Source organism: Xiphias gladius, chromosome 16 (genome assembly GCF_016859285.1).
Source record: "Xiphias gladius isolate SHS-SW01 ecotype Sanya breed wild chromosome 16, ASM1685928v1, whole genome shotgun sequence".
Taxonomy (NCBI): Eukaryota; Metazoa; Chordata; class Actinopteri; order Istiophoriformes; family Xiphiidae; genus Xiphias; species Xiphias gladius.
In genome coordinates, this window is record NC_053415.1 from 25,482,561 (window position 1) to 25,510,000 (window position 27,440).

The window sequence follows — 27,440 nt, forward strand, 5'->3', positions numbered from 1 at the left end:
TTAAAGGGTCAGTGTGGGAAACAGTTTTCTAAATCAACCCATGGAGATAACGTTATTTAGCTACACCCGACTTACAAAAATCACAAATTCTGCCGGTGACGGCTGGAAATTCAGCCGCCGGCTAAAAAGGGAAAAGCTTGTTCTACGTGAGACCCACTGTTTCTAAGAATCGCTGTGAATTTTGAGCTCAGGAAACCTGCCGAAGCCGAAGTGAAACCACAGCTTCGTCAGTAAGAACGAAGGGGCCAGAAAACACACCGACATCTGTAGGCACTCTGGAAACTAAAAGCTCCGGCCTCGGAACAGAGCCTTCCTCAACAGCACTTCTTTTTTGGTTTTTTCTTCGTAGAACGATGAAAGAAATGCTGATGGAGAGATTGCGCTAAGCCGCGGCGGATGGTGGAGCAGAGGGCAGCCCGCACGTGACGTCAGGGCCTCAGCCCCCTATACTGGTCCTGCTGTTTTATCAGTCAGGCTCTACCAGCACCCCTGCAGGCTATCTCACAATATCTCAGACATAAGACTTCATTGTTGCACCACACACACACACACACACGCAGACTTTTTTCCGTGGCCTAACCAGCGTCACACAGTGGTTGGGTGACACTGGTTGCTGTTTTTTTGTTGCCGGTTAGCAACCAGCGCCGGCAACGGCAAAATAAATAAATAAATAAAACAACAAAACAACAAAAACAGAAAACAGCGGCAACAGTTCTCATTGTTGCTGGTTAGCAACCGGCAACAATGAGAAGGGGAACTGAGCCGGGACCCCGTTGATACGGCTGGTGGCACATATCCCGCACAAACTTCCTCCGTCAGATTCAAAACTGATTTCATTCCACAGACATGCTGCAGACACACACACACACACACACACACACACACACACACACACACACACACACACAGGCAACCCTGCAACACATTAAAGTCACATCCCTAGAGCACATCATGACAGAGAGCCTCATTTTCGTCTTACGCCGGAGGTCACGGGGCCTGTAGCCGGCTCCACCCCCCCCACTTCAGTCGCCCTCTCAAAGCGCCTCAGAATCAAGAAAGAGGTCTGGATGTTTCACCTGCCTGAAACAGACGCAGGAAACAATAGAGGGAACCTGTAACTGTAAAGACGGGCATGAAGGTCAAAAAACACACAGGAAAGCTGATAAGCGAGCGCATGCACACATCCACGGCGCCCGCCGCCCGTGCGCAGCAGCGCTGTGGCGGAACGTCATAAGTCAACAACTTCCTTCACTTCCTGTGTGTGCTGTTTGGTGGAAACATGGTCATTTTCTACCCTAAAAAAGCTCTTCGGTATCCTGCGCGTACACACGCAAACCATTCTTAAAAAATAGGGGAAAATGCAGCTTAACTAAAATACATCGGCAATTTGGGCTCATTTACAAAGGAATCTGCTGCGCGAAACCCATTTTGACCCTGTGGTGTCTTCACCGGGTGACCCTGACCTTTGGACAGTTGCCATACTGGGTGGTTCTCTGCCCAGTTGGACAGCTGTTTCTCTAACTGGGCTGGTAGAAATTGATTTGGGCGCGTCGTTCTTCTACAGTCAAGGCGGTTTCCACCCGAGGAAAGTTAGAAAGAGGTTTAAACTGCAAAGGAGGTCCGGAGGGACAGACGTGAGCCGAGGATCCCGTGTGAGGCGACGGGGGCAGGTGCATACAGGTGTTTTAAAAACAACGGGAAGTTCGTTATCGAAGTTTTTGGCCCGCTTATCGGCACCATCAACAGCTGCAGCAGCGGCAGTGACTCGGCTCGCTGAGGCATTTGAGGCGGGCTACTTTTAAAACGCTTAGCGCCCGGCGGCTGCAACCTGTGTGGAAATAAAGAAAGAAAAGGAGCCATAACTCGGTCCGGTCTGAACACACACACATGACTGACAATATTTTTTTTCGATTCAGCGTAACTCACGCTTTCTGAGCATATCTCTATCTCCGACGTGCATCGCAATTAGAGCCGCTTACAAATCATAGAAAGCAAGACTCCTCATCACTCCGGAACTTGCCCGAGAATCATCGCATTTTTACGTTTCCTCCCTTATCAAATCTTCTTCCTTTTCCTCCTCACACAGAGTCGCACTCTGAAAAGCCACTGCTGTGTTTCAGTAAATCTGCTCCTCGCCTCCTCCGATTACTTTGATTGAGATCGACGGGGCTCTGAATTCAGGGGGGGGGGGGCTGGACTTGACACGCCATGACGGAAAACGGCTGACCGTCAAAACCGGTCAGTGCCGGGGGGGTTTCCGCAGCGTTCACCAAATTAAAATTCGAGACTTTTTAAATGCAGCATTGGATGGAATTTAAGACCTTTTCACAGCCCCGCCAGTCGAAGAGCGACTGGACCCATGTCCGGATTACTGAACAGGCCCTACAGGGGCACAGGCCCAGAGGCCCGAGGGGTCAGGGGGGCACCCAGGGTCAGAGCCACTGTGTGAAGTGACTTTAAGGAGCTCGGTTAAAAAGCAGAAAGTCGGGCAAAACTACCCGAAACAGACACAACACGACCACAACAAAAAAATAAAACAGCCAAAAGTTAAAACTGATGTTGTTTTCTGTGGGAGGCAAGAAAAAATATTCAAGACCTTCGTAAATGAAATTTAAGACTTTTTAATATCTTCTAAGGCCTTTTTTTCAAGACCTGCAGAGACCGAGTCCCCAGAAATCCTGGCTGTTACGGGACTTGTTTCAGGCCACACGAAGAGCCGACAAACAAGCCCAGTATAGCTTAATATCACGGCCTAAAAACGGATCTTACAGTAGCAGATCGTCATGTGACCCACTCTTGATCAGCACATGATGAAAGACGCGAGAAAATGGAAAAAAAAAAAAAAATCTATAAGCCACGGAGCTGCCTGCTGAGCTGAGGCATCCAGTTATCAGACAGCATCAGCATGTCGTCTGAAAATAACAGGAAGTCCTGCAGTTGTGAGTTACATAACCCCCCCCCCCCAAAAAAAAAAGAGCAGTTCTTCCCCTCCTTGAAGTTAACGACAGATCTGATATGACCGGACTGACGAGGCCGCGTCAGATCAGGGATTTCTACCACGACACCGTTGGTGTCTCTTCAGATAACAGCCTCCTCTCAGCGCCGCTCGTTCATTAACTTAATTCGCTGATTTCAGGTTCTCCGGTCTGAGGGTTTTTCTTGCTTGGCTTATCTTTAGATAAATATATATATATATATCACTGTAAACTGAATGTCTCGGGAGTGTTGGTCGGACAGAACAGCACATCTGGACTCCTGTGATGGACATTTTTTTTCCAGTATTTTCTGAAAATTACGGGAACGATCAGTCGATTATCAGAGTAGCTGCGGGCCCGTTTTTTTTTTCTGACGATCGAACCTGATCGATTAATCGACCCGGTCGCTGCAGCTGATCATTTTTGAGTCATTTTTCAAGCCAAAAAAAAAAAAACCACCAAACTTCCTCTGGTTCCAGCTTCTCAAATGTGAGGAATCGATGCTTTTCTTTGTCATGTCCGACAGTAATTTGACAAAAAACAAAAAAACAACAAAAAAACAAGTACATCAAAGACAGATATCAGAGTTAGACTGGAAATACTTTGGCATTTTTCCACGATTTCCTTAACATTTTATAGACTAAACGATGAACCGATTAATTGAGAGACGGATGAGAACCGTCGTCCGCTGCAGCCCCGCAACTTTCCGTTTCCCTTGTGAACACTCTACAGACATCTTGCTTATGTTGCCGTGAGATCTGAGGCCGACTGTGTGCAAAACTCTGCCGAGGAGCATCGGGGGGGAAACAATGAAGAGCTCCTTCAGAGCAGCCTCTCAATAGACCTTGCGGCGAGACTGTGGAGTCGGCCTCTCAAATATGTCTCCTTGGGATAAAATCTTATCAAAAAATGGATTTTTTTTTTTTGTGTGTGCATTCGAAGGTCCTTCCAGGCACGACACCAGTTCGTGCCGAACACGACAGCACGATGTGGACGCGCAGCAGATCCGCATTGGGCTCCGGCTAAGTTTTCATTATGGGCACGGGTGGGGGTGGAGTGTCCAGGCCCTTTAAAAGTACTTAATACCAGCCTGTAAAAAAACTCCACGGCAACTGAAAGCCCCGCGCTGAAAATGCTACTTAAGTAAAAGTATTCTAGTATAACCGGGAGAATGTACTTTGAGTATTTAAAAAGGGGCCACGCGTAGGTTTTCTCTGCCGCCGAACGCGGTTTCTCGCCGGGAGCGGGCGATTCGATTCATCGCCGGTTTGAGAAAGTAGAAATTTGCTCCCCTGAAGCAGAGCGTCAGCAATGACGGGTCCACATCGTCCACCTTGTAGACCTGGTTCTTAAAGAGGGACTCTATGGAATTAAACATTAAAATTCACAGGAAAAAAAAATAAAAAATCTCTGGCCAAAGTAGCAAGGACGCAAGACAGCGACAAATGTTTCCGTTATCGATACACCCGACAACGGTGTAGTGAAAGAAGAAAAAAAAATGCCAACGCGTTCAAATCCCGTCGTTTTGTCCGACCCACAGTCAAAAAACACAAAAATCTTGACTTTGCTTTGACAGAAAAACTGAGGAACTAACCAATATTCACATTTGAGAAGCTGGTGCCAGTGAGTTTTTGCTTTAAAAAAAAAAAAAAAAAAAAACCAACAAAAAAAAGACTCAAATAATGAATTAGATAACAAAACTGTTGCCGTGTCAGAGGAAGCGATGAAGATGCCGCTTGCAGTTGGGGGTTGGTAGGGGCCCAACGACAAGCGTTTGGCGCCAGGGGCCCAGAGGGAGGTGGATCCTGCCTCGTCGACTAATCGGTTCATTGAGAAAAAAAGGGAAATAATAATAATCATAATCATAATAATCATAATAATAATAATAATAATATTGATAATATTGATAATTATTGGCAGATTGATTGAGACTGAAAACGGCCCGTCGTAAGTGGAGCTGTCACGTGGCTGAGCTGCAGTAAAAAGTGCAGCATTTCCCTTTTGAAGCTGCTGCCCCAGATTTGCAGCTGGGGGCTCGTTACTTGAGTAGATGTACTTCGTTACTTCACACGTCCGGTTACTGGGGACGTTTTGCCGTCTGCGGCTCGCGGAAGCGAAGTGAGGAGGAAGTGTGTGTGTGTGAGAAGTGGGTTGTTCCAATTTTTAACGGAACACCGAAAAAACAATTTTTTTAGGTTTTTTTTTTTTTTAGCGGAAAATCGGGACGTTAACGTCCCGTTTCCTGCCGCTTCGTGAACGTTTGCAGCGGGTCAGTCTGCGGCATGGAGACGCGCGTTTGGTTTTTCTGTTCGCCTGCAGAAACACAAAGACAACTGCGATGTGTGTGTGTGTGTGTGTGTGTGTGTGTATATGAATGTATATAAATAAATTAAAGAGATTTGTGCCAAACGCAGGAGGCGGTGCACTGAAGTGCGAACGCCTGTCTGGAGGCTAAGCTAACAGCAGCTAGCAGGTCTACCTGGTCGGCCAGTTTGAGGACAGCCATCTCTGGGTCAGCTCCGGCTGCTCACCCGCTCCCTCCGACGCCGCGGCACCATGCACGGCGCGATGCTGCGCCCCGACCCGGGCTCCTCCTCGGCCGCGCTCCGCGCTCCGCGCTGCCGCTGCCCTCGCCTCGCCTCGCCTCGCCGGCGTACGCGGCTTTTTCTGGCGGCTCCCTAGCAGACGCGCGGGCGGACGATGAGGGTGCTGACGAAGGCCGGGCCGAGCACCAGGGCCATCAGCCCCGCTCCGCTGACGCTATGTGCGGCCGCTACGCCGCCGCCGCCGAGCCGACGCGGCCGCTCGGAGTGGCAGGGAGGCGGGGGAGCAGGAGCAGGAACAGGAGCTTGACCCGCCGGTGTAAACAATCCACATTTACGGCCGTTTCCGTTGCTGCCGCTGGCCGCTGGTTCTGCTGCGCGGAGGTCCCCGGCTTCTCTCCCGGCCATACACCACCCACAGAAGCCTGCCTCCTCCCCGGTCTGCAGAGCCACAAGCCTCCCCGGAGAGGCAGCCTGGCAGCTGAGCGCAGATCTGACAGGAAGTCGGCGCCCGTCTCTCCTCCTCTCAGATGCAGAAGTGGAGGAGAAGCTTCCTCAGCATCAACAACAACCAGCGGCCCTCCTCGCTGCTGCCATCCACTGGAAACGACCGCACCGTTCAAAAATAACCCCCCCACACACACACACACACACACGGCGCATGAAAAACGACCGGGCACACAGACGTCGAGGAGGGTGAGGAGACCGCTCACACGGACCGGACCGATGTGGGACTATGTGAGGGCCGGTTTAAAGGGTCATACCTCTGTTTTGTTCTTGGCTCCTTAAAAGGCCCGATTCAAGGCGGCGCTGAGGAGTAAAACACATCCACAAAATAGAAATATGCTTGTTTTTTTTTTTTTTTTTACATAACATAACCACAACAAACAAACAAAGAAACAGCCATTTTAGAGAAGCAGAAGTGAAATTTCTACCAAAGGGCAGGTAGGTGGAAATGATCTGAGAGGTGTTGAAAATGTAAGTTAAACACGTAAAACGCTGCGGAGGGTTATTAAACGGTTACATGTCGTTTACACCAAAGTTTATTTCAGACACCAAGACGAAGAAGAACTGGAGCCAAGTGAAGAGGACGTTCTCCGGTAAACTCTCGGGCAGAGGCTCGGAGAGGAGATGAATTAAAACCCTTTATTCAGACTCAGACATCGCCAGGTCCTCACCAGGTCTTTACCAGGTCTTTACCAGGAACCAGGTCCTCACCAGGTCCTCAACAGGTCTTAACCAGGTCCTCAACAGGTCCTCAACAGGTCTTCACCAGCTCTTCACCAGGTCCTCACCATGTCCTCACCAGGTCTTCACCAGGTCCTCAACAGGCCCTTATCAGGTCCTCACCAGGTCTTTACCAGGTCCTCAACAGGTCTTTATCAGGTCCTCACCAGGTCCTCAACATGTCCTCACCAGGTCTTCACCAAGTCTTTCCCAGGTCTTTATCGGGTCCTCGCCAGGTCCTCATCAGGTCTTCACCAGGTCCTCAACAGGTCTTCACCAGTTCCTCAACAGGTCTTTACCAGGTCCTCACCAGGTCTTTACCAGGTCTTTACCGGGTCCTCAACAGGCCCTTATCAGGTCCTCACCAGGTCTTTACCAGGTCCTCAACAGGTCCTCACCAGGTCTTTATCAGGTCCTCACCATGTCCTCACCAGGTCTTTACCAGGTCTTCACCAGGTCTTTACCAGGTCTTCACCAGGTCTTTATCGGGTCCTCAACAGGTCTTCAACAGGTCTTCACCAGGTCCTCACCAGGTCTTTACCAGGTCCTCACCAGGTCTTAACCAGGTCCTCACCAGGTCCTCAACAGGTCCTCAACAGGTCCTCACCAGCTCTTCACCAGGTCTTTACCAGGTCCTCACCAGGTCTTCACCATGTCCTCACCAGGTCTTCACCAGGTCCTCAACAGGCCCTTATCAGGTCCTCACCAGGTCTTTACCAGGTCCTCAACAGGTCTTAACCAGGTCCTCACCAGGTCCTCACCAGGTCTTAACCAGGTCCTCACCAGGTCCTAACCAGGTCCTCACCAGGTCTTAACCAGGTCCTCACCAGGTCCTCAACAGGTCCTCAACAGGTCCTCACCAGGTCTTTACCAGGTCTTCAACAGGTCCTCACCAGGTCTTCACCAGGTCCTCACCATGTCCTCACCAGGTCTTCACCAGGTCCTCAACAGGCCCTTATCAGGTCCTCACCAGGTCTTTACCAGGTCCTCAACAGGTTTTTATCAGGTCCTCACCATGTCCTCACCAGGTCTTCACCAAGTCTTTCCCAGGTCTTTATCGGGTCCTCGCCAGGTCCTCATCAGGTCTTCACCAGGTCCTCAACAGGTCTTCACCAGTTCCTCAACAGGTCTTTACCAGGTCCTCACCAGGTCTTTACCAGGTCTTTACCGGGTCCTCAACAGGCCCTTATCAGGTCCTCACCAGGTCTTCACCAGGTCTTTACCAGGTCCTCACCAGGTCTCACCAGGTCTCACCAGGTCCTCACCAGGTCCTCACCATGTCCTCACCAGGTCTTTACCAGGTCTTCACCAAGTCTTTACCAGGTCTTCACCAAGTCTTTATCGGGTCCTCAACAGGTCCTCACCAGGTCTTAACCAGGTCCTCACCAGGTCCTCACCAGGTCTTTACCAGGTCCTCACCAGGTCCTCAACAGGCCCTTATCAGGTCCTCACCAGGTCTTTACCAGGTCCTCAACAGGTCTTTATCAGGTCCTCACCATGTCCTCACCAGGTCTTTACCAGGTCCTCAACAGGTCTTCACCAGGTCTTCACCAGTTCCTCAAGGTCTTCAACAGGTCTTTACCAGGTCCTCACCAGGTCTTTACCAGGTCCTCACCAGGTCTTTACCAGGTCCTCACCAGGTCTTTACCAGGTCCTCACCAGGTCCTCACCAGGTCTTCACCAGGTCCTCAACAGGTCCTCAACAGGTCTTCACCAGGTCCTCACCAGGTCTCACCAGGTCTTTACCAGGTCCTCACCAGGTCTTTACCAGGTCCTCACCAGGTCCTCACCAGGTCCTCAACAGGTCTTCACCAGGTCCTCAACAGGTCCTCAACAGGTCTTCACCAGGTCTTCAACAGGTCCTCACCAGGGCTTTACCAGGTCCTCGCCATGTCCTCACCAGGTCTTCACCAGGTCCTCACCAGGTCCTCATCAGGTCCTCAACAGGTCTTTACCAGGTCCTCACCAGGTCTTTACCAGGTCCTCACCGGGTCCTGACAAGGTCTTCAAAACGTCCTCAACAGGTCCTCACCAGGTCTTTGTCATGTCTTCACCAGGTCAATGGTTAAAAAAAAAAAAAAACAGACGTGTGTGCTCTTTACAGACCACACAGCAGCGTTGCAAGAACGTATTGAGGCCACATAACTACTACCATCGTCGCTCAGTCTGTCCCTCGCTCGTCGCTCAGTCTGTCCCTTGGCGTGTCCCTCCCGTGCAGGGACGTTTACAGGGACAAGTGAGGGGTGACCGCGGAAATATTTCTGCGCGTTTTATTACAGTGTCTTTTTCACGTGGCTCGGACCAAACGCCTGAAAACATGCGAAATGTCAAGTACAAATTCAAACTGCTCACGATCATCCACGGTGAATGTTACTCGACCATCGCCTACGGTTTTTACTACATCGCTGCTCGTGTCAGTTCTCATGTGCAGTGTTCAACACGCACGCACAGGCAGCTGTGTGGAAGACGCCACCGGGTCTTTTTCATGGCTCTCTCCGTGGTCACGGAGATGCATTCCTACGGTTACAGAGGAATGAGACTGAAGAAGAGGCTCCTCATTGTGCCACGTCCGCAAGATAACAACATCAAAACTTTCCAGTTCAGGATCTTTTCTTTTTTTTTTTTTCTTCAGACGCCCTAAGCGGCGTGTCGATCCGCCGCTGCACCGCGCTGGTCCCGGGCTGAAATCTCTCAACAGCTACGAGGCGGATTGGCGTGAAAAGTTCGCACGGACGTACGTGGTTCCCAGAAGATGAACCCCCCCAGGACTTTGTTGGTCCTCCGCCCTCCTCCTCTTGCTCCGCGGAATGTCCAGTGGTGGAGGAGGAAGTATCCAGATCCTGTACTTAAATGAAAGGGCCAGGGCAACACTGTAAAAATACTCCACTGAAAGTATAAAGTCCTGCACTGAGAAGGTTCAATAGTATATAACTATAATCAGGGAAATGTATTAAAAAGTACTCAAGGCAAAAAAGTGCAAATAGATAGATAGATAAAAAGATATATAAATATATTAGATGGATATATTAGATATATGGATAGAAAGAAAGAAAGAAAGAAAGATAGATGATAGATGGATTGATAAATGGATATATTAGATTGATAGATAGGTAAATAAACAGATAAATTAAATAGACAGACAGATAGATGATAGGTAGATTCCTGTAGAAAGTCTCTGTGTTGCGTTTCCACTCCAGCCTCTTGTCCAGGTGGAGTCCAAGGTGTCCGTATCCCTCCGCCACCTCCCCCTGGTCCCCCGGAAGGTCCGCACACAACCATGTCCTCGGTCTCAGGCCACACCCAGGAGCCGGCGGCCGTTGGCCCACGCCAGGCCACAACGCGGTCCACCGGGTCCCCGTACTCCGCCTGCGGTCCACCACCTTTCAGTCAATGGACCGAGTGTTTCAGCTCTACTCTTTAAATACTTAGGTTACTTAGTTTAATGGAAAATAGAGCTGAACATTTTATGAGCTCCTCATACGCACTTTGTTCAAGAGCCTTAATTCGTAAAGGGACAGTGAACTGAGGCCGTCAGGTAAAAGGTTGTGGAGTTAAAGAAGAGCGTGGCATTAAAGGAACCCGCTGAAGTTAAGTACCAGAACCTCACGTTTGAGCCTCGGGCACAGCACCGGAGTGAATGTACTTAGTTACTTTCCACCGCTGGACCTTTCCACGGACATTCATGGCTTCCAGAGGATGAATCCCTTTTCCCGTCGGCCCCCGGTTGTAGCCTGCGCTTCGTGCTTGGCCAGAAGGTGGACGTCCCTCATTACCGGTTCACTCCGGAGCTTACGCATCAACGCATGAGTAATAACAACCTGCTGATATAATGTAAAATAGCAGGACAGGACGTCAACCCCCGATGCTTTGAGTACAGTTTCCGGATTAAAGTCACGCGTTTGCTGAAGCAACATCGTCGCCTCCGGGACTTTTGCTCGTCATGGAGAGTTTTTACAGCGCGGTGTCGGTACTTTCAGACCGGGATGCTTCCTCCGGCTCTGTCCTGCCGCGGCCTCACGAACAAACAGCACGGAGCAGGAGACCCCGAGCCCGCCGGCGTCGGCCTGGGGGGGTGGGGGTGGAGGGGGTATCTGGGTCAGAGCGCATGACTCTGGCTGAAGGGGGAGGAGGAGTGGGGGTAGGATGCCCTTGTGTGTGTGTGTGTGTGTGTGTGTGTGAGGGTCGGGCTCTGGTCTCTGCGCTCTTTATTTTTTTTTTACACACTCACACGCTCCCCGTCCGCTCACCGAGCGAGGAGAGCACGAGTTGCCCGCAGACTGCTCGGCCCCGCCGCCCCCGGGACGTCGGGCTCAGCTCGCCCGCACGGCGTGAGGGCTGAGGTCATCCAGACCAGGACCCCCACCCCCCACCCCGTGCTCGCCGGGCTCTTATCTGCTTGTTGTGTCTCGGCGAGACCGTATCAGGGAAACCAGGTTTTCGTGCGAGGCCAGCGTGTAAACCTCCGTCACACAAAAAGCCAGTTAACCCCCAGGACTCGCGCGGCCCGAGTCCAGAAAGTCTTCGGGCCCCTTCGCTTACTCACAGCGAAAAGGGCCATTTTCGCCCCCGTCAACCTGCACTAAACAACCCGTAACGACAGAGAAGAACGTGTTTTTAGACTTTTGCAAATGTACTAAAAAGAAGAATTAAAAACTGGAATCTCTCATATATGAAAGTATTCAGACTCTGCAGCGCTGCAGACTGTGGTCAGGAGCATTTTTTCCAGTGTGGTACAACTATTTTCCTCTTCTGAACGCTTCTTTTACCACTGTTTATAAATACCAGTGACCGTTTTCAAATGCTCGAAATGCTTTTCTACCTTCCAGAGTTTCCATTCATTTCCGTACAATACGAAATAAAAAGTGTTGTACGGAGTCGTTTAATAATCAATTTCAAACCTGAACTGACACTTGTTTATTTTCAGTCTTGCTTGTGTCAACTGATGCAGGCCTTGTGTGTGTGCCAATGTCCTCCTTTCTTGGATGAAATGTATTTTATTTTATTATCGTTTGTCTTCTTTGTACAGAAACCGTCACTCCCAGTTTCTTCTCTCGTGTGTGTAAATGTCTATTAGGCAGGTATTTCGAGTCCTATGAAGAAAAAAACTTGATACTTGACACGAAGCATTTGATTTTTATACACAAACATTTTATTCGGTTAAATAAAGCAACAATCTAATAAGAACAGAGGAGGTGTAAAACATGGAGAGGGCGTGTGCAGCTGATACAGAAGCCTATCAATACACAAAAAAAAAACAAAAAATAATCCAAATATTTAAAACATTGTCGTGACTGCGCAGCATTCCTCAACCAGGGCTCGTCTGACCCTGACCATTCCTTACAGGGAACACTCAAAAAAGAGAGAAATTAAAAAAAAAAAAAAAAAAAATACATACAGACTCTACAATGTTCCTTCTTTAATTTCCCCTAATTTCACGCTCATTTTCAGTCCAGGATCGATAAATGTCATCCAGGACATGGACTGTTTGGCCCCGGGAAAAAAGACCGACATACAGTTGCTAAATGAAAACCGACTCAGTCCTAAACCAAGATGAGAGACGACGGTGGAGGGCGAGAGTTGAGGGACGAGAAAAACAAAGAGCACATAAATTTTGTATTTACAAGACGTACTCGAGCTCGTAGCGGACGAAAACGTTCTTCTCGTCGTTGTAGACTTGTGGGTAGTGGGCGATGAGGGCGTCTTGTGAGCCGATGTAGATGGAGTTGTAAATCTTCCAGTAGACGTCTCTCACCTTCCGGGCCGGATGGAACAAACCCTGGAGAAAACAAACAATGGACTTAATGTACAACAACGAACAAAACAAATAGACCTATCACAGGGACCATTTAAAACTAAGTTTAATGCCCTGAGGTGGACTGTGTTTGTTTTTGTAAAACAACTCATTGCTGTCACAACTAGAGCTGAAACAATGACTCGATTAAAAAAAAGTGATCAGAAAAATGGATTAAAAAATGCTTGGATTTGCCGTTTTTCTGTGTTTTGAACTGTTAGTCGGACAGAAGCAAAACATTTGAGGACGTCACCTTGGATTTTTTCCACCATTTTTTTTTGATATGTAATTGGCTGAGAAGATTAACCGATAATGAAAATAATCACTGGTTGCAGCCCTGGGTCACATCCTGCTCCCTGATGGTCAATAATGTGTCACTTTTGCAACATATTCCCTTGTTTCACAAACACATTTCTCTAAAAAAGTGGCATCGGATAATCTCTGGATTTTAAGAATCAATATTTGATCATTCAAATAAAAATTGCGATTGAAGAAATCAATTTTTTTTTTTTTTTAATCCAACCCCTGAACAGATGCACCCTCCCCATTTTGTGGCAGTCTCCTGTTTTATATTTACTTACAAATCTCAGTATCAAATCTAAATAAGGTCTTTAACAGTTAATGGACGAGAAACAACAACATCTGTACTTAAATCAGCTGGTTTTACGGCTGCCCCTAAGATTAGGTCTTAAATCTTGATCATTTTTAACTCATATATAAAAAGTTTTTCACTTTTCAGTTTTCTTTTTCATCGTATTTGTCTAAAATTGTGTCATTTCTATTTTTTCGCTGTAAACTGTAGATATTTTTCATTTTGAAGTTATAGGTTGGGGGTGTAAGGTGGGGTAAGGCGGCAGCTGCGTTGTCCTCACCTGTAAGCAGTACTGCAACATGCGGCAGGGTCCAATGGCCACCCTCAGCCCCTCCAGGGCCCCCATGACAGCCTGGATCACATGAGGCGACGTCTCAAATACGTTTGGCCACACGTAGTTGAGCAGGTGGTTGAGCGAGTCCTCGCAGCCGAAACCGTAGACGCCCAGGGACATGTGCTGGACCACAGCGCTGGCCGTCTGCCTGTGGACCAAGTCTCTGCGGGATCACAGGAGTACAGGGTGTTTCTGTTATTTAGCCTCCCCTGCCTGATATAAACGTGGGTGGACAAAATAATAGAAACGACATTAAGGCGGTCGAGAAGCCCTCGTCCTCTAACTCACCTGTCCATGAGCGCGTCCTCCAGCAGCGGCGTGACAGCGTAGATGTAGTCTTTGCCCATCTCTCCGATGTACTCGAACAGGAAGGAGAGGGACTTGAGCACGCCGTTCTGCACGTTGAGCTCAGGCACGCGGTATTCGTTCATGAGCGCCGGCAGCACCGTGAACGGTGAACAGGTCTCGGCGACGATGGCGATGGCCACGGTGGTGCAGACTCTGTTCTGACGCTCCTGGACCTTCAGGTTGTTGAGCAGAGTGGCCAGGACATCGTGGGGACTGAGAGGAGGGCAAAGATTAGGTCAGGACGACATTTGTGGGGAAACGCAACGGTTTGAATCGATTTACAGTGATTTATCATGTGGTGGACACTTACAATTATGCACAGCAGGTTCACCAAGTTAAATGTAAGAATTTTTTAATACCACATAGAATAAAATGTAATACCCTGTTCCACTATCACAGAGTGAAAAGTGTGAAAATATGATGGAAAACCAATAGGGACTATATGGACTAGGTCTTTTTTTAATCATTATATCACATTTTTCCAGTACTTTCCAGCAGTATAGAACAGTAATACCTAATACTGCATATAATCAACTTAATTAACGCAACCAGGACCCGGATAAGTGTCAAGAAAAAAAAGAACCTGCAAGGAGACTGAGCATAACGCTCTGGCTTTTTGCCACTCCTTCAGCTAGACGAGCAGTGCTAGTGAGATGGAGGGAAGCTGCCCCCCCACACACACACACATTACTCAGTGGCCTGAGAACATTGATTGTGTTGACTGAAGCTTGAGAAAATTCCCAGCGCTGACCGTGGATCTGATAGGACATGTTTACAAGGTTTGGGGGTCCTTTCTGACATACTTTCAGAGCTCCCAGTGCTATGAATATGTGGTGTTTTCACTGACCTCTTGGACTTGACTCCTTTGCATTTTACTCATCTATGATTATTAATTATTAATTATTTATTATTATTATTGTTTATGTATTGTTTTCTTCCTCATTTTTTCTATTGCTATTGCTATAGTTGTATTGCCTGTAATCACATCTGTAACCACCTTTCCATTCCTCCCGTTAGTTATGGTGTGCAAAGACTTCGTTGTGGGTGGGACTCACCCAGTTCTGGATTTGTTCCTGATCTATGTGGAAGAACAGGACCTGCCATTGTGAGAAGACTTGCTTTGCCTCTTCGTAGATAAATCAATCAATGAAATGATTTTTGAACAAAAAATGGATTCGAAAACGACGATTTAATTTAAGTCTTCTGACCCGACGAGCTTCGCAGCGACAGTGTTTGCTGTGAGTGTAATGGTGCAGACTGAAATGTAAGAAGACTGAACAGCCTCCCCTCTGCTCGATCCACTGTTTACAAGTGTGAAACTGTAACGTGTGTAACGACAGCCCACATTAAGATACAAAAACATTTTATACCGAACATTACTGCCCTCGGTCTTTTTAAAACCTTTTATTTTTTTGAGGAAACTAAATTCAATGCTTTTGAAACCTTAAGACCTGCAGCAATTACAGCAACAATTAAATTAACATCAATACAAAAAGATGCGGTATTTTTTTGAAGAGCTTGACGGTGATTTGACAGACGGCACTCACCCAATGGCTTTGGCGATATAACCAAACGTGTTGACAGTGGCTCGGCGGATGGCCTTTTTGTGAGCCTTGAGCAGCTCCAGCAGCTCAAAACAAATCCTCATCCACTCCCTGGCAGACACATACTCAGCACCCCAAAAAAAAAAAAAAAACACACCAGAATAAATTGGGGTGAGGTTCTGAGGCTCTCGCTGCACAAGCCCAAAAGACACTACGATCAGATCTGTGTAACTTTGAGCTGAGGTTTTATTCTACCGACCTGTCAGCGATCCTGCCCACCAGGTCGATGCAGTTCTCCTGCACTTTCTCATGTCTGTTCTTCAGGATGGGAGTCAGACGGGGAAGCAGGTCTTTGATTGGTGGGGTCATCTTGTGCATACCTGCAGCGGGAGGGAAATGATTCTTTAGCTATTCAGACGTTTGCTTTTTTCTGAACTCTGAAATCTGAACGACCTGCACAGCAAAACAGGCTTATGCTGATTGCTGATGAAGGTGATGCAGTGAGGTTACATACCAATGACATTCACGATGGCCTTCAGTGCTCCCAGGATGCTACCCAGCACTTCAGGGTACTCCTCTCCCAGGTACTCATACAGCACCACGCCCAAGTGACCCATCAGTTTCTCCTGCAGTGACAGACAAGGAAAAAATTAGTTTCTAAAATCCGTTACGTGTTTGGGTCTTTGAATCCGCGTGCGCACGCGTAGGTCTTCGTGACGCACCTCCTGGCAGGTCTTCATGACCACGGCTGTGCGGGAGATCAGGTCAGCGGCCTGTTGACGGACTTTGGCCGACTTGTTGTTCAGACGCCACAGCACCGTACCACAGATCTGAGGCAGGTAGGGTTTCACACGCTTCCCGAGGGCATTCACCACTGTGCCAAAGCCATTCAGCATCACCGAGTCCTGGAGAAAAAGGAGAGGGGACGACGTTAGCGGCACAAAAAGACTCTGCAAAGACAGGGTTCGTCCTGTCCTGGAAAATCTTGACTTCACACGTTTCGTAATAGACGTCTTGATAGCTCTCGATCAACTGACAAGTTTGATCCCCCTCACCTCTGTTGTCTGTTCCTGGAAGGCATAGAGGATACCGTCGATCAGCTGCTCCTCCAGCTTGTGGTCGATGTCGGCGGCGCCCAGGTTGCCCATGATTTTTTCAATGGTCTCCATCACCATCTTTCTGTACTGCTCCGCCTCGTCTTTCAGGTCATCGACGATGCGAGAAATGATCTCCGCTGCTCCCACTTTGTTGGCCAACTCCACTGTGGTGTCCACCAACTGTAGGAGGAAGACAGCTCAAACACTTTAGAGATGTGTGCAGAAGCTTCGGCAAGTGTGGAAGTGTCTGAAGTGTCAGTTTTCAGGAAGACGCTCCATATCAAATTAAACTCAAGTGGTGTTTAAGGAATCTCTCTCTGTACAGGTGTACCTGGGGCACATGCTCAGGCCCTGAAGGTGCTGCTGCAGGGGGAGATGGAGGGGGAGAGGGAGTCCCCCCCCTCATATTTCATCTTGACTTCCACAGTTCCCCCAAACTTTGATGCAGGCCAAAGTTACCGTTTCATTTACATCTTAATCTTTTTAGTTCGTTAAATAAAAAGTGCATTCACGTTTGAAGAGAGGCTCAGTGTCTTAATGTTTAATGCTCAACGTTTGCTGCAGGGGGTGTATTTTCACTTCAAAATCCACAAAATACGTTATTTGCCCAGGGGTGGTCAAACCTTTGCTGTACAAGACCATTCCAATAATATGGTAAAACTATTTTTTTTTTTTTAATACTACACTACAGGATAAAATAAATGGTATTCGTTATATTCAATTTCTGAGATCGACATTAGGTGAAGCAGATTAAACATCTTTATCTTTTAATGAATGAATTAAAGTCAACAGGAAGTTTCAGCACCGTGACAATAATGTGTATCGTATAGTCTGTAGCATAGTGCACCTGCTGTCACTTCTTGTCACTTGCTTTTTTTCTCTCCAAGGGAAACAAAGACACCGTGATCAATTATAACACACGTCGACCTCAGTGTTTGCTGACCTGTCTGTAGTTACGTCTGTCGAGGGCCATCCTGTGCTGCCAGAAGTGCTTGAAGAAGGGCGGCAGGATCTCAGTCTTAATGTAGTTGGCCTCCACACCATCAGTGCCACAACACTGCTTCACCACCTATGAGACCAAACACAAGTGCAGTCAGAGGAGGAAACTTGTGACTGAGGACATCAACGAGGTTTTGGAGTTGGAGCGTTTCTTCGGTCCACCTAGACCAGGCAGAGACTGCACAGATTAAGCCTGATTTTAGCCTAGAAATTTATTTTCTTTTCTATATTGTCTATTCTGAGCTAAAAAGTGTTATGTTTTATAATTTTTTTTTAATTATTTTCTTCCTTCTCTCTTTTGTTAAAATGGAAAAAAACCTAAAACTCAAACACATTTAGAGAAATTAAAAAACACAAACCGTAGACTTGACTGAGACTGTGCTGTGATACAGGATAAACTGAACTTGGCTTCAGAACAGACAGACCATACGGTCTGCGTCTTGCCGTTGTCTGTGGCTCCTTATTTTTCTGTTTCTCCTATTACTTTCTGTTCACAGCAGAACTGTCCTCCTCACTTTTTCCTCTACATTGCTGAGGTCCCAGTCGTCTTGCTTGCATAAACTTCACCAGAGCTGTAACTGGAGTATAGCTCGAGTATAAAAGTGGCAGGTTCAGGCCGTGCGGACATTGCGAGTTCACCTAACGTACAGGGTTAATAAAAACGCCGAATCCGCTCAGCGGCAGACCACAAGGGTCAGATTAGCCCAGACTTCGTAAATGTAACCAACGGGTGCAGGGTGAGAACAGGGAGGACACAGACGTCAGCTCTGCTAATTCTCGTGCTGGTGTTACTGTAGCGAACTACTAGCCCTGATGCAGCCATGAAGCAGCTGAACAGGCGAGAATGAGTCGCAGGAAGTCACCACAGGTTTAGAGACGCCTGGTTTTGACTGTGCGTCACATGCTACGACTTCATGGGTTAACTCTTCCCCTCCCTCACCTTCAGTACAATCTTTTTCATCTCCTCATCCGGGGACTGGAACTCTCTGATGAGGATCAGCATCACCTCTCTGGTGTAGTAGTTTGCATACTCGGCGTCCATCAGTGGGATCAGGTAACCAATGGCTTTGAGGAAAGCAGCCAAACCCTGGTGACAAGCAGGAAGACATAAATCGTGAATACAAACTTATCTCACCGATGGCGGCTTCCAGACCTTATTAATAAATGCATGTGTCTGATGCTCCCAGCAGTGTTAATGGTCTTTCCCCTGACCTCTACTGACAGCAGCAGCCCCTTCAGGGAGACACTATAGCAAGCAAATATTCACACTGTAGCCACATACAGGCTTAGTGCTGGGTGTTGATCTTGCACTAAGTAAGTTTTGTCTCTCTCTCCGAAAACTTAGTGAAAGGTTTGTATCTTGACTTCTTACCTTTCCTCTGTGCTGTCTGATACCCTTCCAGAGCGGCTTGAGGACCGAGTCAAAGGACTCAATACCATAGGGTGTGGCCGCTTCGGCAAGAGCAGCTATAGCCAGGGCGCTGATGGTCCTCACCTTCTGCTGCTCATCCACCAGACCTGCGGCGTCACACGGTCAAAATCAACAGCCTGACCACATTTCATTCCATACTTTGTGACAGTAGTTTGTTGAACTGTATCCGCAGGGTTTCACTGTCAGTTTCAAGCACTACTTCAGCACTTTCTAAATCCATTTTAGGGTTAGCATTAGTGACGACTTGTAAATGAAAAAAAAATACATAATATAAATATATGCAAAATTATAACCGACAGTAGGAAAAACCCTGGAAACAGGTTGGCACAGCTTCAGCTGTATAACAATGGTGCAAACTTGGACAAAGAATCTATAACAGATCATTTCAAATGGACAGTAGTGATGTTTATATTAATTTATAACACTATAACAACGTCATCACTAGCTTGCTTTATTAGCCAGGAGTAGCAGAGGACTGTTTGAAATTGGAAGACTATACAACCCTATTGTGACAGGAAACAACACCACACAAGTGTAAAAAGTTGACCAATGGGCTTCTCAGGAAACTGGGGATCAGTCCAGGAGAGTTTTCAGTGTGAAAACTCACTCAAACAGTGATTCTGGATGTGAAAATAACACTTAAAAAGGCTGTGATCAACTGCATTAGGTACTTTAAAAAGGTCGTCATTTGATAATGCAAAGACCCAACTGACCGTGTTCTATAATCTCCACCAAGCTGCGAAGGTGGGGCAGGATGGCGCAGCCCATGAGGATGGCAATCTGCTGCACGATCTTGATGCCTGTGTGTCGGGCCTGCCAGGACTTCTTGCTCTTACACACAGCTTTGAGGAAGGGCAGGAGGGAGGGAATGCCGAGGGCGGAGGCCACCACGGCAAAGGCTCGGGCCGTGGTGTTTCTGACGTACTCATCCATGTTGTCGATATCAGGTCGCATTGTGGAAATCATTGTGGCCAAGCCAGCAGCCTGGGACGGACAGGAGGAAGACAAATGTCAAATACCTGAGTCATCGGCAGACATATAGTGACCAGGTGAAGCCAGATCACAACGCACAAATACTTCCTATTTCAATGAAATGTTTTGGTAATACACTTCAATTAGAGCTGCAACTGAGAATTATCAGTTGCATTAATCGATATCTTCAATGTCGATTTATCGATTGTCTGTTCTGTAAATAGTGAGAAACGTTAAAATGTTTCCCCAGCCCAGGGTGCTCCATTCAGACAGCTTGCCTTATTCTATCAACAGTCCAAACCATAAAGATGTTCTCTTTACTATCCTACATGACAAAGACATAGAGAAGCCAGAACCAGTAAACACTCTGGCATTTTTCCTTGAAAAATGAGTAAAACAGTTAATCGGTTATCGAAATAGTTGCGGATTAATTTTTCTGTCAATCGACCCATTGTTTAAAATCAATCAATCATCGCAGCTCTAACTTCAGTAATAAACTTTAAAAAAAACAGGCACAGCAATACATCTAATTCTATTATCTATTTGGCTAAAGTATGATGGCAATTAAAATGGAAAGAAGCTCATGTATTTTGTCACTCAATGAGAATGCGAACTTGTTTTCGCTCAGAGTATACTCTGTCTGCTAAACCCTGGTTCAGCTGAACTGGCCTACAAACGTGATGGATCCACAGGATGGCTGCTGTTCATTGCAACCAGTAAGTCTGCACATACCGAGACCGAAATTTTTTCACCTGTCATAATCGTGGAAATGGTTAATATCCATCAAATCAAAAATCAACAAGATTCGGTCAGTGTTCTATCTGACTGTAACCAACGGGTGCAGGTTGAGAACAGACGAGGCATAAATGTCGGGTCTGCTGGTTCTCGTGTTGGTATCAATCTAGCGAACAACTAGCCCTGATCTGACCACCGACTGGTCGTACAGGCGAGAAGGTTCGCAAGACACAGGACGCGTAATTTATCAATTAAAAAAGAAAGAAAGAAAAAAGATCCATGATACCTTTGCCAAGTTAGAGATGATTTCTCTGCCTTCTACTCTGGCGTAGTAGTCCTCATCAATCAGGAGCGGCTCAATCACTACCAGGATCTGGACACAAAAGGGACAGTAAGTTAGTTTCACAGATGCAATCCGCTAAAGCAAGCACACATCTTTGACACTGAGCCCACCTTGTGCACGTACGGCCGAACCAGGTCGTCCAGTTTGTAGAGAATGCGGTCAATCACTTTAACCAGCAGGTGGCGCTCCTGGTCCTCCAGGGTGGGCGACATGAGCAGTGGCAGGATCTGGTTGAACAGAGGGCCTGCTCCAAATTCACGAGCCTTATCTGTGATCTGACGCAGAGCGGCCTAGGACAAGAGAAGAGAGGATCAGTCAATCAAACGATGGATCAGTCGGAGAGACGGTCTTCAATCTCAGCAGATCTGCTGGTTTCAGTCTGCTGCTCCCAGCAGAGCATGATGGTCTACAGTCTGACCTCTGCTGAAAGTAGCAGCTCAGCAGAGGGGACATTCTTTTGCAGGCAAATATTCACACTGTAGCCACCGGCAGGCTTAGTGCTGGGTGTTGATCTTGCAGTGGGAGCCGTTTTTGTGTCTTATGCTAACAAACCTCAGTGGTAGACTTATGACGTGACAGGAAACGGACAGGGGGAGCTCATGGAGAATACACCAAATTTTGGGACTTAAGGGATGTTTTAAAAAGGGGTGCTGGAAATCATCTAAGTGAGGAAACAAGAAAAGTGACCCACCTTCCTCATGGGTGGGGTTCCATTCTTAATTTTCAGCAGCAGCTTCATGATCTTCCTCTCTTTCTGCTCCTCGGGGCTCAGCGTGGACTCATCCACCTCCACCTAACACAAACACACAGAGCCAGTTGTCAAACTTCAGAAAGGACGAACACGCAGCTGTTGATTTTACGACGTTTTACGTGTCTCGTGTGCACAAATTTCTGATGCTGACCAGCAGTTTGTCAAAATACTGGATGTCGTCAGGTTTGAGGAAGGGGAGGTTTCCTGAGGGCTGGTCATTCATCTGTTTTGTGGTGCGGTCCTCCGCCTGCATGTGGAAACCCGTCATGCCTCCAATAGGGGTGGGTGTGGCCGACAGCTTACGGGCCGGCGTACGGATCGGCACGTAGCCTGCCGGTGGAGGCAAGACCTGCGCAGAAGAAGAATAAACAGTCAGTACTGTGACAACTTTAAATTATACCTACTCGTGCTTTTGTCACAGGAGAATTAAATGCAATAAAGGGTCACGGACCTTGTATCCCTCTGGAAACATGGCATCCAGCTCCTCGTCTGTGAGAGGCCGGTTTCTTTCATCGATTTCTCTCTCCCAACGCCACGCTTGCAGCTGCTCTGGAGTCATGCTCATCAGGTGACCTGAAGAAAACAGAAGAGGAAACAGATTTAAAACACACGGCTAACCCGCCAAGAAGCTCGAGAATCCGCGTGACAATCACTGCATGGGCTTCTGAAAATGCAATCCTCCTTCCTAAAGTCCCTGAATACAAACAAGGACTAAAGAACACAAGGAAGGTAGGGATTAAAAAAAAGGTTATGTCATGTGGCAGAAATAAAAGGAGCAAAACAGAAATGATAGGAGGAACACAACAAAAAAGGCAAAGCTTGTTTACCTGGTGTTGGGGTGGCCATGTTCATAGCTGGAGTTCCTATGGGGGTCTTTCCAGGGGTAAGCAGTGGTGTTGAGGATCCCATCTGACTGGCAGGGGTTTCATCCCACCGAGACTTCCTCTTACTGGCTCCTGGGGTTGGAGTCTCACCCACCGACTCATCTCCTCTGTCTGTGCGTGGGGTTTCAGCCCAGCCACTCCCGTGTCCCGGGGTCTCTCTTTCTGTCTTTGGGGTTTCGTCCCAGCGGTTCTTGCGCACGCTACCTGTGGCTCCACCATGGCCAGGTGTGGCGTGGCCAGGGGTGTCCCTTCCAGGGGTGGCAGCGCCTGCAGGTGTGTGGCTGGGAGTGGGGTCCCACATGCGGGTGCTGGGAGTGGCCCCTGGGGTCTCGCTGCCCTTAGGGCGGCCAGGAGTTTCATCCCATCGGCTGTTTGAGGGGGTGTGTGCGGGGGTGTGTCCTGGAGTCTGCATGAGATCGGAAATGAAGAAAATAGGAGATTAGAAAACACGAGTGAGATGATTTGCAGCTTCAAAATATTTGTTATACATTACTGGATTCCACCAAGTTACACAGTACTGAGCACTGACAAGCAATTCACCGTAATATATTACCGGCTGTAAAGCACTTAACTCATCTACCAAGCAGTAGGGTAGCTGAAATTGGGGGGGGGGGCTCACCTCAGCAGTGGTGTCAGCCTGGTCCCAGCTGGACATCTTTTTGGGCGTAGCATTAGAGGGGGTTTGGTCAGCTGTCTGGTCCCAGCGACGCTTACGCTTTGTGACTGCTTGGGCGGCAGCGGACCCGTTGACAGCTTTCAGGTCCCCTGATTTGGCCTTCTCTGCCAGCTGCTGTCGAATCTCTCTCTATGTGCAAAAAGGTACAAAGGTCAGAATAACTGATACAACTGCAGCGCAACAAAGCACAGGAGTCTCTAACTTTATCTGAAAACCACCGAGAAGCAGTTTGTAGTTCACAGTCAAAGAAAACAGTGGGTCGCCGCTTACCTCCTCTTTGGACAGGTTCTGCTCTAACATGACGTCCACGTATGACCTGACCTGCAGCTTGGGGTCCGGCGTTTTGCCCCCTGCGCGAAAGAGCACGAACAAGAACATAGGAAACTCATCAGTATAGACTCCAGGGACCCAAGTTATTACAAACACAGCAAGCACAAACACAGCCAGCTAGCCCTGACTCTTTACCAACAGATTAATTTATGTTCTTGTTTTGTCTTTTTTTTTTTCTTTAAAACAGATGATTCACAAAACAAACTCCTACTGAATTACATACAAATATACATGTCTTTCTTACATACAGTCATAGCGTTATAATGAATAACAAGGAGATACATAGAGAGAAGAGCTGTGGTTGTGGTGTTTTCTTTAAGTGGATTAAGAAGTTATAGCCATCACTGATGCAGGGGTCCTGGGCTGTGCTCTTCAGAATACGTACACTTTCAGTGCCAAGGGTCCTTCTGCAGTCAGACTTCAACCGGCAGAAAAGAAGCCTAGAAAATTTCTCTTTACCATTAGTAACACTTTGGAAAAGGGTTTGAACTCACACACAACAGTATACCACCTGCGTTGCATTGATTTACGGCACTCAAAAAAAAAAAACAAAGCATCTTCTTGGGGTATAACCTCAAAACTAAAAAAAAGGTTCATGTGAGACCCTGTGGTCCAGATTCCCAATTATTTATACTAGCAGATGAAAGTTAAGTCAAGATTTTGAGGTTACATCTAGGAATTACATTACTACAGTGAAATCAAAACTTGGAGGCATCTACTTTTGCATTCAAATATAAAAATGAGGCAAAAGACAATGATAAATCAAGCCCAACTGTCAGAAATATTATAATTTGACATTCCAGTGCCACAATGACTCATAACAGCACTGGTTACTGTTAAATCGTCATACATTTAGATCTTGATCTCCTCTTAAGGACAAAGATAACTGATAAAGTAAGGCAAGGATATGTAGTCAAATATTTGGGCAGTGATTTTCCATCGTGAATGCATGGGAAATTTGATCTAATTTTTTTTTTGGTAATTGATATGCCGAATAGAAAAACTTAAAGAGGCTCTCGCGGGTTGAGGTTTGTTGTAGCTGGGCTGCATCTGATTCCCCTCACAGGCCCCAAACAAGCAGCCAGTGGACCCTGACCAAACTGACAAGTTCACAGTTCTCTGTGTTCCCCATAACCTACACAGGATGAGTTGCTGCACCCTTAACAGAGTGCAGTACAGGACTGGCAAAGCAGTACTGCTGTAGGAGAGAAATTAAGGACAGTTAGTATGGGCCTGTGGTATTGTGGTACACAATTTTCTTGATAACATATTTCTATTTTACAGAGAGAGTTGTAAAATAAAAATATATTTATTTACACAACAACTTTGTACAAAGAGCTCTCTCTACATGCAGGCTTCAGATAAGCCCTACCTAAACCAAACCTGAAACAATCAGGCCACTTAAGCTCATATTGTCGGGGGATGTGAAGATGCAATAAAATGGAGAGAAAGCTAAACTAGCTGGCTCATAATTCTCATCTGTTGTTTTTACACAAAATACTCAAAATATAGCTTGTTCCTACACTTACGATGCCATTTCCAGGCAGTTTTTAAGTCTCGCAAAACTATATAAAAAAAAGGTCAATTCACAATAAGCTAAATTAACTCAAGCTCAATAAGCCTAACAATTATGATCTGTGAGAAAGGCTGGCCACGCTTATATGTAAAGTATAACTAGCCTGTCATGAAGTGTCCTAGGCTGTGGCCCAAGGACCTCGTGTAGCCACCATATATGACGAGCCAGCAGAGGTGGTTAAGTTACCACAAGACATTTAAATTATAGCGTAGATAAGGAGAAACTGGGACGACAAATGAGACCTGATTGACAAATTCAGTTTATGACTTTAATGATCTTATATAACTACTGACTCTGGGCTGGCTATGACTAAATGACCAAGCATATTTCCCTCCTCTGCCTGCCTTGGTATCTACAGCTCTGTCTATGAGCTAAGAGATTATTGTTTGGCATCGGCTACCGTGCTCATCACGGCATAGCACAGTGCATTAGCAGGTCAATTACACCATAGCTAACCCTCGAACTTTCTCATCCCCATATGCTATGACAAGAGGACACTGCACTTTCCCATCGTAATTTGGGCTGACGCTAACATGGGATTGTTAACCCTTCGACTCACACACAACCCATCTGCGACCCATGTATGTTAGGTGTATTACCCCTTTTGAAAACTGAGCACCTAACCACCTCTCCCACTGAAAAGCATGGTAACCCTACAGTGGGTTTAACTTAATTTTACTGTACACACCAGGGTAAAATTTTAATTTTGCACATTTAGATCAAGAAAATAATATTTTCCAAACCAAAATACTGAAGACAAACTATCAGCCCACACTGACACACTTATTGCAAAGTTGGAAGTTGATGCAAATGTAGATCGTACATTAGGAAGAAAAGGTAAAATGACACAAAAACATTCTAGGACCACACAGGATTGACCACAGGGAAGGCATCAAAGTCTGGGAGGCAAGCTATTGCATTGTGGTCGAAGGGTTGAACAGCAAAACTATGGGTGTAAAACCATTGGCAGTCATGGGGGTCACAAAAGTGAACCATGAAAAGGGGAAGGAAATGGGGAAGATGTAATGAAAACAAAAAATAGCACAATTTACCATCTGCAAAAGGATCGAGACGCTCAGGTGAGATGATCATCTGTCTGCGCCGGGCTTTGTATTCATCTTCCCGCTCTGCAATCTTCTGCGGACGATGTTCTGCAAATGGGTCATACTGCAAAACAAAGATGGGGTATAGAGTGTAAGTGTATTACTAAATTTAAAATCAAAAAGGCCATTTCAAGTTGCTCTGAGCAACAATTTAAAAAAACTATTTGACTGCAAAAGATCGGGATGAAAATTGTTATTTGTGAGACAAGAAATGAATACATACTTGTTCATCTGACTGAGGAATGGCATTGAGTATTGCCACTGGTGCATGGTACCCTGGCTTCTTTTGTCCCAACAAGCTTGTTGATGTATCGTCTTCATCATCCTGAGGAAAGAAGGAGAAGCAGGAGTCTAGTCAAATCTCACCAAAATGGCAAGACTCTCCTAGCTCATGTGCAACAGGCAACGGGGAGCAGTCAAGCTCCAAAAAACAGTGGAATTGCGATAGAACTGATACAACAATATGATAACACTATACAGACAAAAGGAGGACTTGACTGGGACTCAGCTGCTGTGAGACTCAACTTACTTGAGATTTGAGGGCAAAAGGCTGACAAGAATTGACCTGGTGACCCATGAATGTTTAAAAATGCAATATGGTAATTTTGCCTTCCGGAGCTCTGCCAAACTGTCATGAATAATTAATAACATAACTGGGATGCAAGCAACGTCTCGACGACATAGCGCACTTCCAGTTGCAGCAGCTGGCACCAGAATAAAAAAGGAGAAAACTAAGTTTAGATAAGAGGAGTTAGCCTCTCAATAACATTAATAAGTCTATATCTATATATCTATCTCTCTATATAAATGGGTAGCTTAATAAACTCCCCTCCTCATATCCAGCATATGGCCTTCTTCTCCCTGGAGCCAATGGAAATGACTGCCGCAAAGCCACGTTTGGGTCACTGCTTCAAGTGTGGGCGTTCAGCTCTACATAAACAACTAGATGGTTGTTTCAACATAAAAAATGAGTGATCACCAATGCACCTTTGTTTTAAGAGTTTTTATTTAACTATCTGACACATATGGATGTGTTGATTCATAACCTGCATCTGGACATTGCAAGTAAAGACTTGAGACACCTCTGAAAAAATGTGAGATGTTACTTGGACTAGCCTTCTTAAGATTTGCGACTTGACTAGGGCCTAGTTCACAAGACTTAAAAACAGCTATTATGTGTAGTTAACA

General features: G+C 46.8%; 2 protein-coding genes across 9 annotated transcripts in view; both read right to left on the reverse strand.

The window, feature by feature from the left end:
* Positions 1-6,076, reverse strand: part of ankrd44 (ankyrin repeat domain 44) — a 47,548-nt gene extending 41,472 nt beyond the window's left edge. For 2 of the 4 annotated variants that reach the window (XM_040148054.1, XM_040148053.1), the window contains exon 1: positions 5,455-6,076. In XM_040148054.1, coding sequence (XP_040003988.1) covers positions 5,455-5,481 — 27 coding nt within the window. In that variant the 5' untranslated portion in view covers positions 5,482-6,076. The remainder of the gene's footprint in view (positions 1-5,454) is intronic. The other 2 variants (XM_040148055.1, XM_040148056.1) reach the window with 2 other exon arrangements.
* A 5,806-nt stretch (positions 6,077-11,882) lies between these two features.
* The window catches only part of sf3b1 (splicing factor 3b, subunit 1), a 17,687-nt gene continuing 2,129 nt past the window's right edge, over positions 11,883-27,440 (reverse strand). Inside the window, exons 3-24 of one of the 5 annotated variants that reach the window (XM_040147922.1) lie at positions 26,476-26,577; positions 26,202-26,316; positions 23,514-23,593; positions 23,187-23,372; positions 22,511-22,973; positions 22,135-22,256; positions 21,835-22,032; positions 21,624-21,725; positions 21,043-21,222; positions 20,876-20,962; positions 19,596-19,866; positions 18,823-18,968; positions 18,391-18,537; positions 17,395-17,520; positions 16,410-16,631; positions 16,077-16,259; positions 15,869-15,980; positions 15,614-15,734; positions 15,358-15,489; positions 13,751-14,023; positions 13,409-13,625; positions 11,883-12,521 (exon numbers count right to left, since the gene is read on the reverse strand). In XM_040147922.1, coding sequence (XP_040003856.1) covers positions 12,363-12,521; positions 13,409-13,625; positions 13,751-14,023; positions 15,358-15,489; positions 15,614-15,734; positions 15,869-15,980; positions 16,077-16,259; positions 16,410-16,631; positions 17,395-17,520; positions 18,391-18,537; positions 18,823-18,968; positions 19,596-19,866; positions 20,876-20,962; positions 21,043-21,222; positions 21,624-21,725; positions 21,835-22,032; positions 22,135-22,256; positions 22,511-22,973; positions 23,187-23,372; positions 23,514-23,593; positions 26,202-26,316; positions 26,476-26,577 — 3,744 coding nt within the window. In that variant the 3' untranslated portion in view covers positions 11,883-12,362. Of the gene's footprint in view, positions 12,522-13,408; positions 13,626-13,750; positions 14,024-15,357; positions 15,490-15,613; positions 15,735-15,868; positions 15,981-16,076; positions 16,260-16,409; positions 16,632-17,394; positions 17,521-18,390; positions 18,538-18,822; positions 18,969-19,595; positions 19,867-20,875; positions 20,963-21,042; positions 21,223-21,623; positions 21,726-21,834; positions 22,033-22,134; positions 22,257-22,510; positions 22,974-23,186; positions 23,373-23,513; positions 23,594-23,625; positions 25,986-26,201; positions 26,317-26,475; positions 26,578-27,440 lie in introns of those variants that run through there. The other 4 variants (XM_040147923.1, XM_040147926.1, XM_040147925.1 and 1 more) reach the window with 4 other exon arrangements.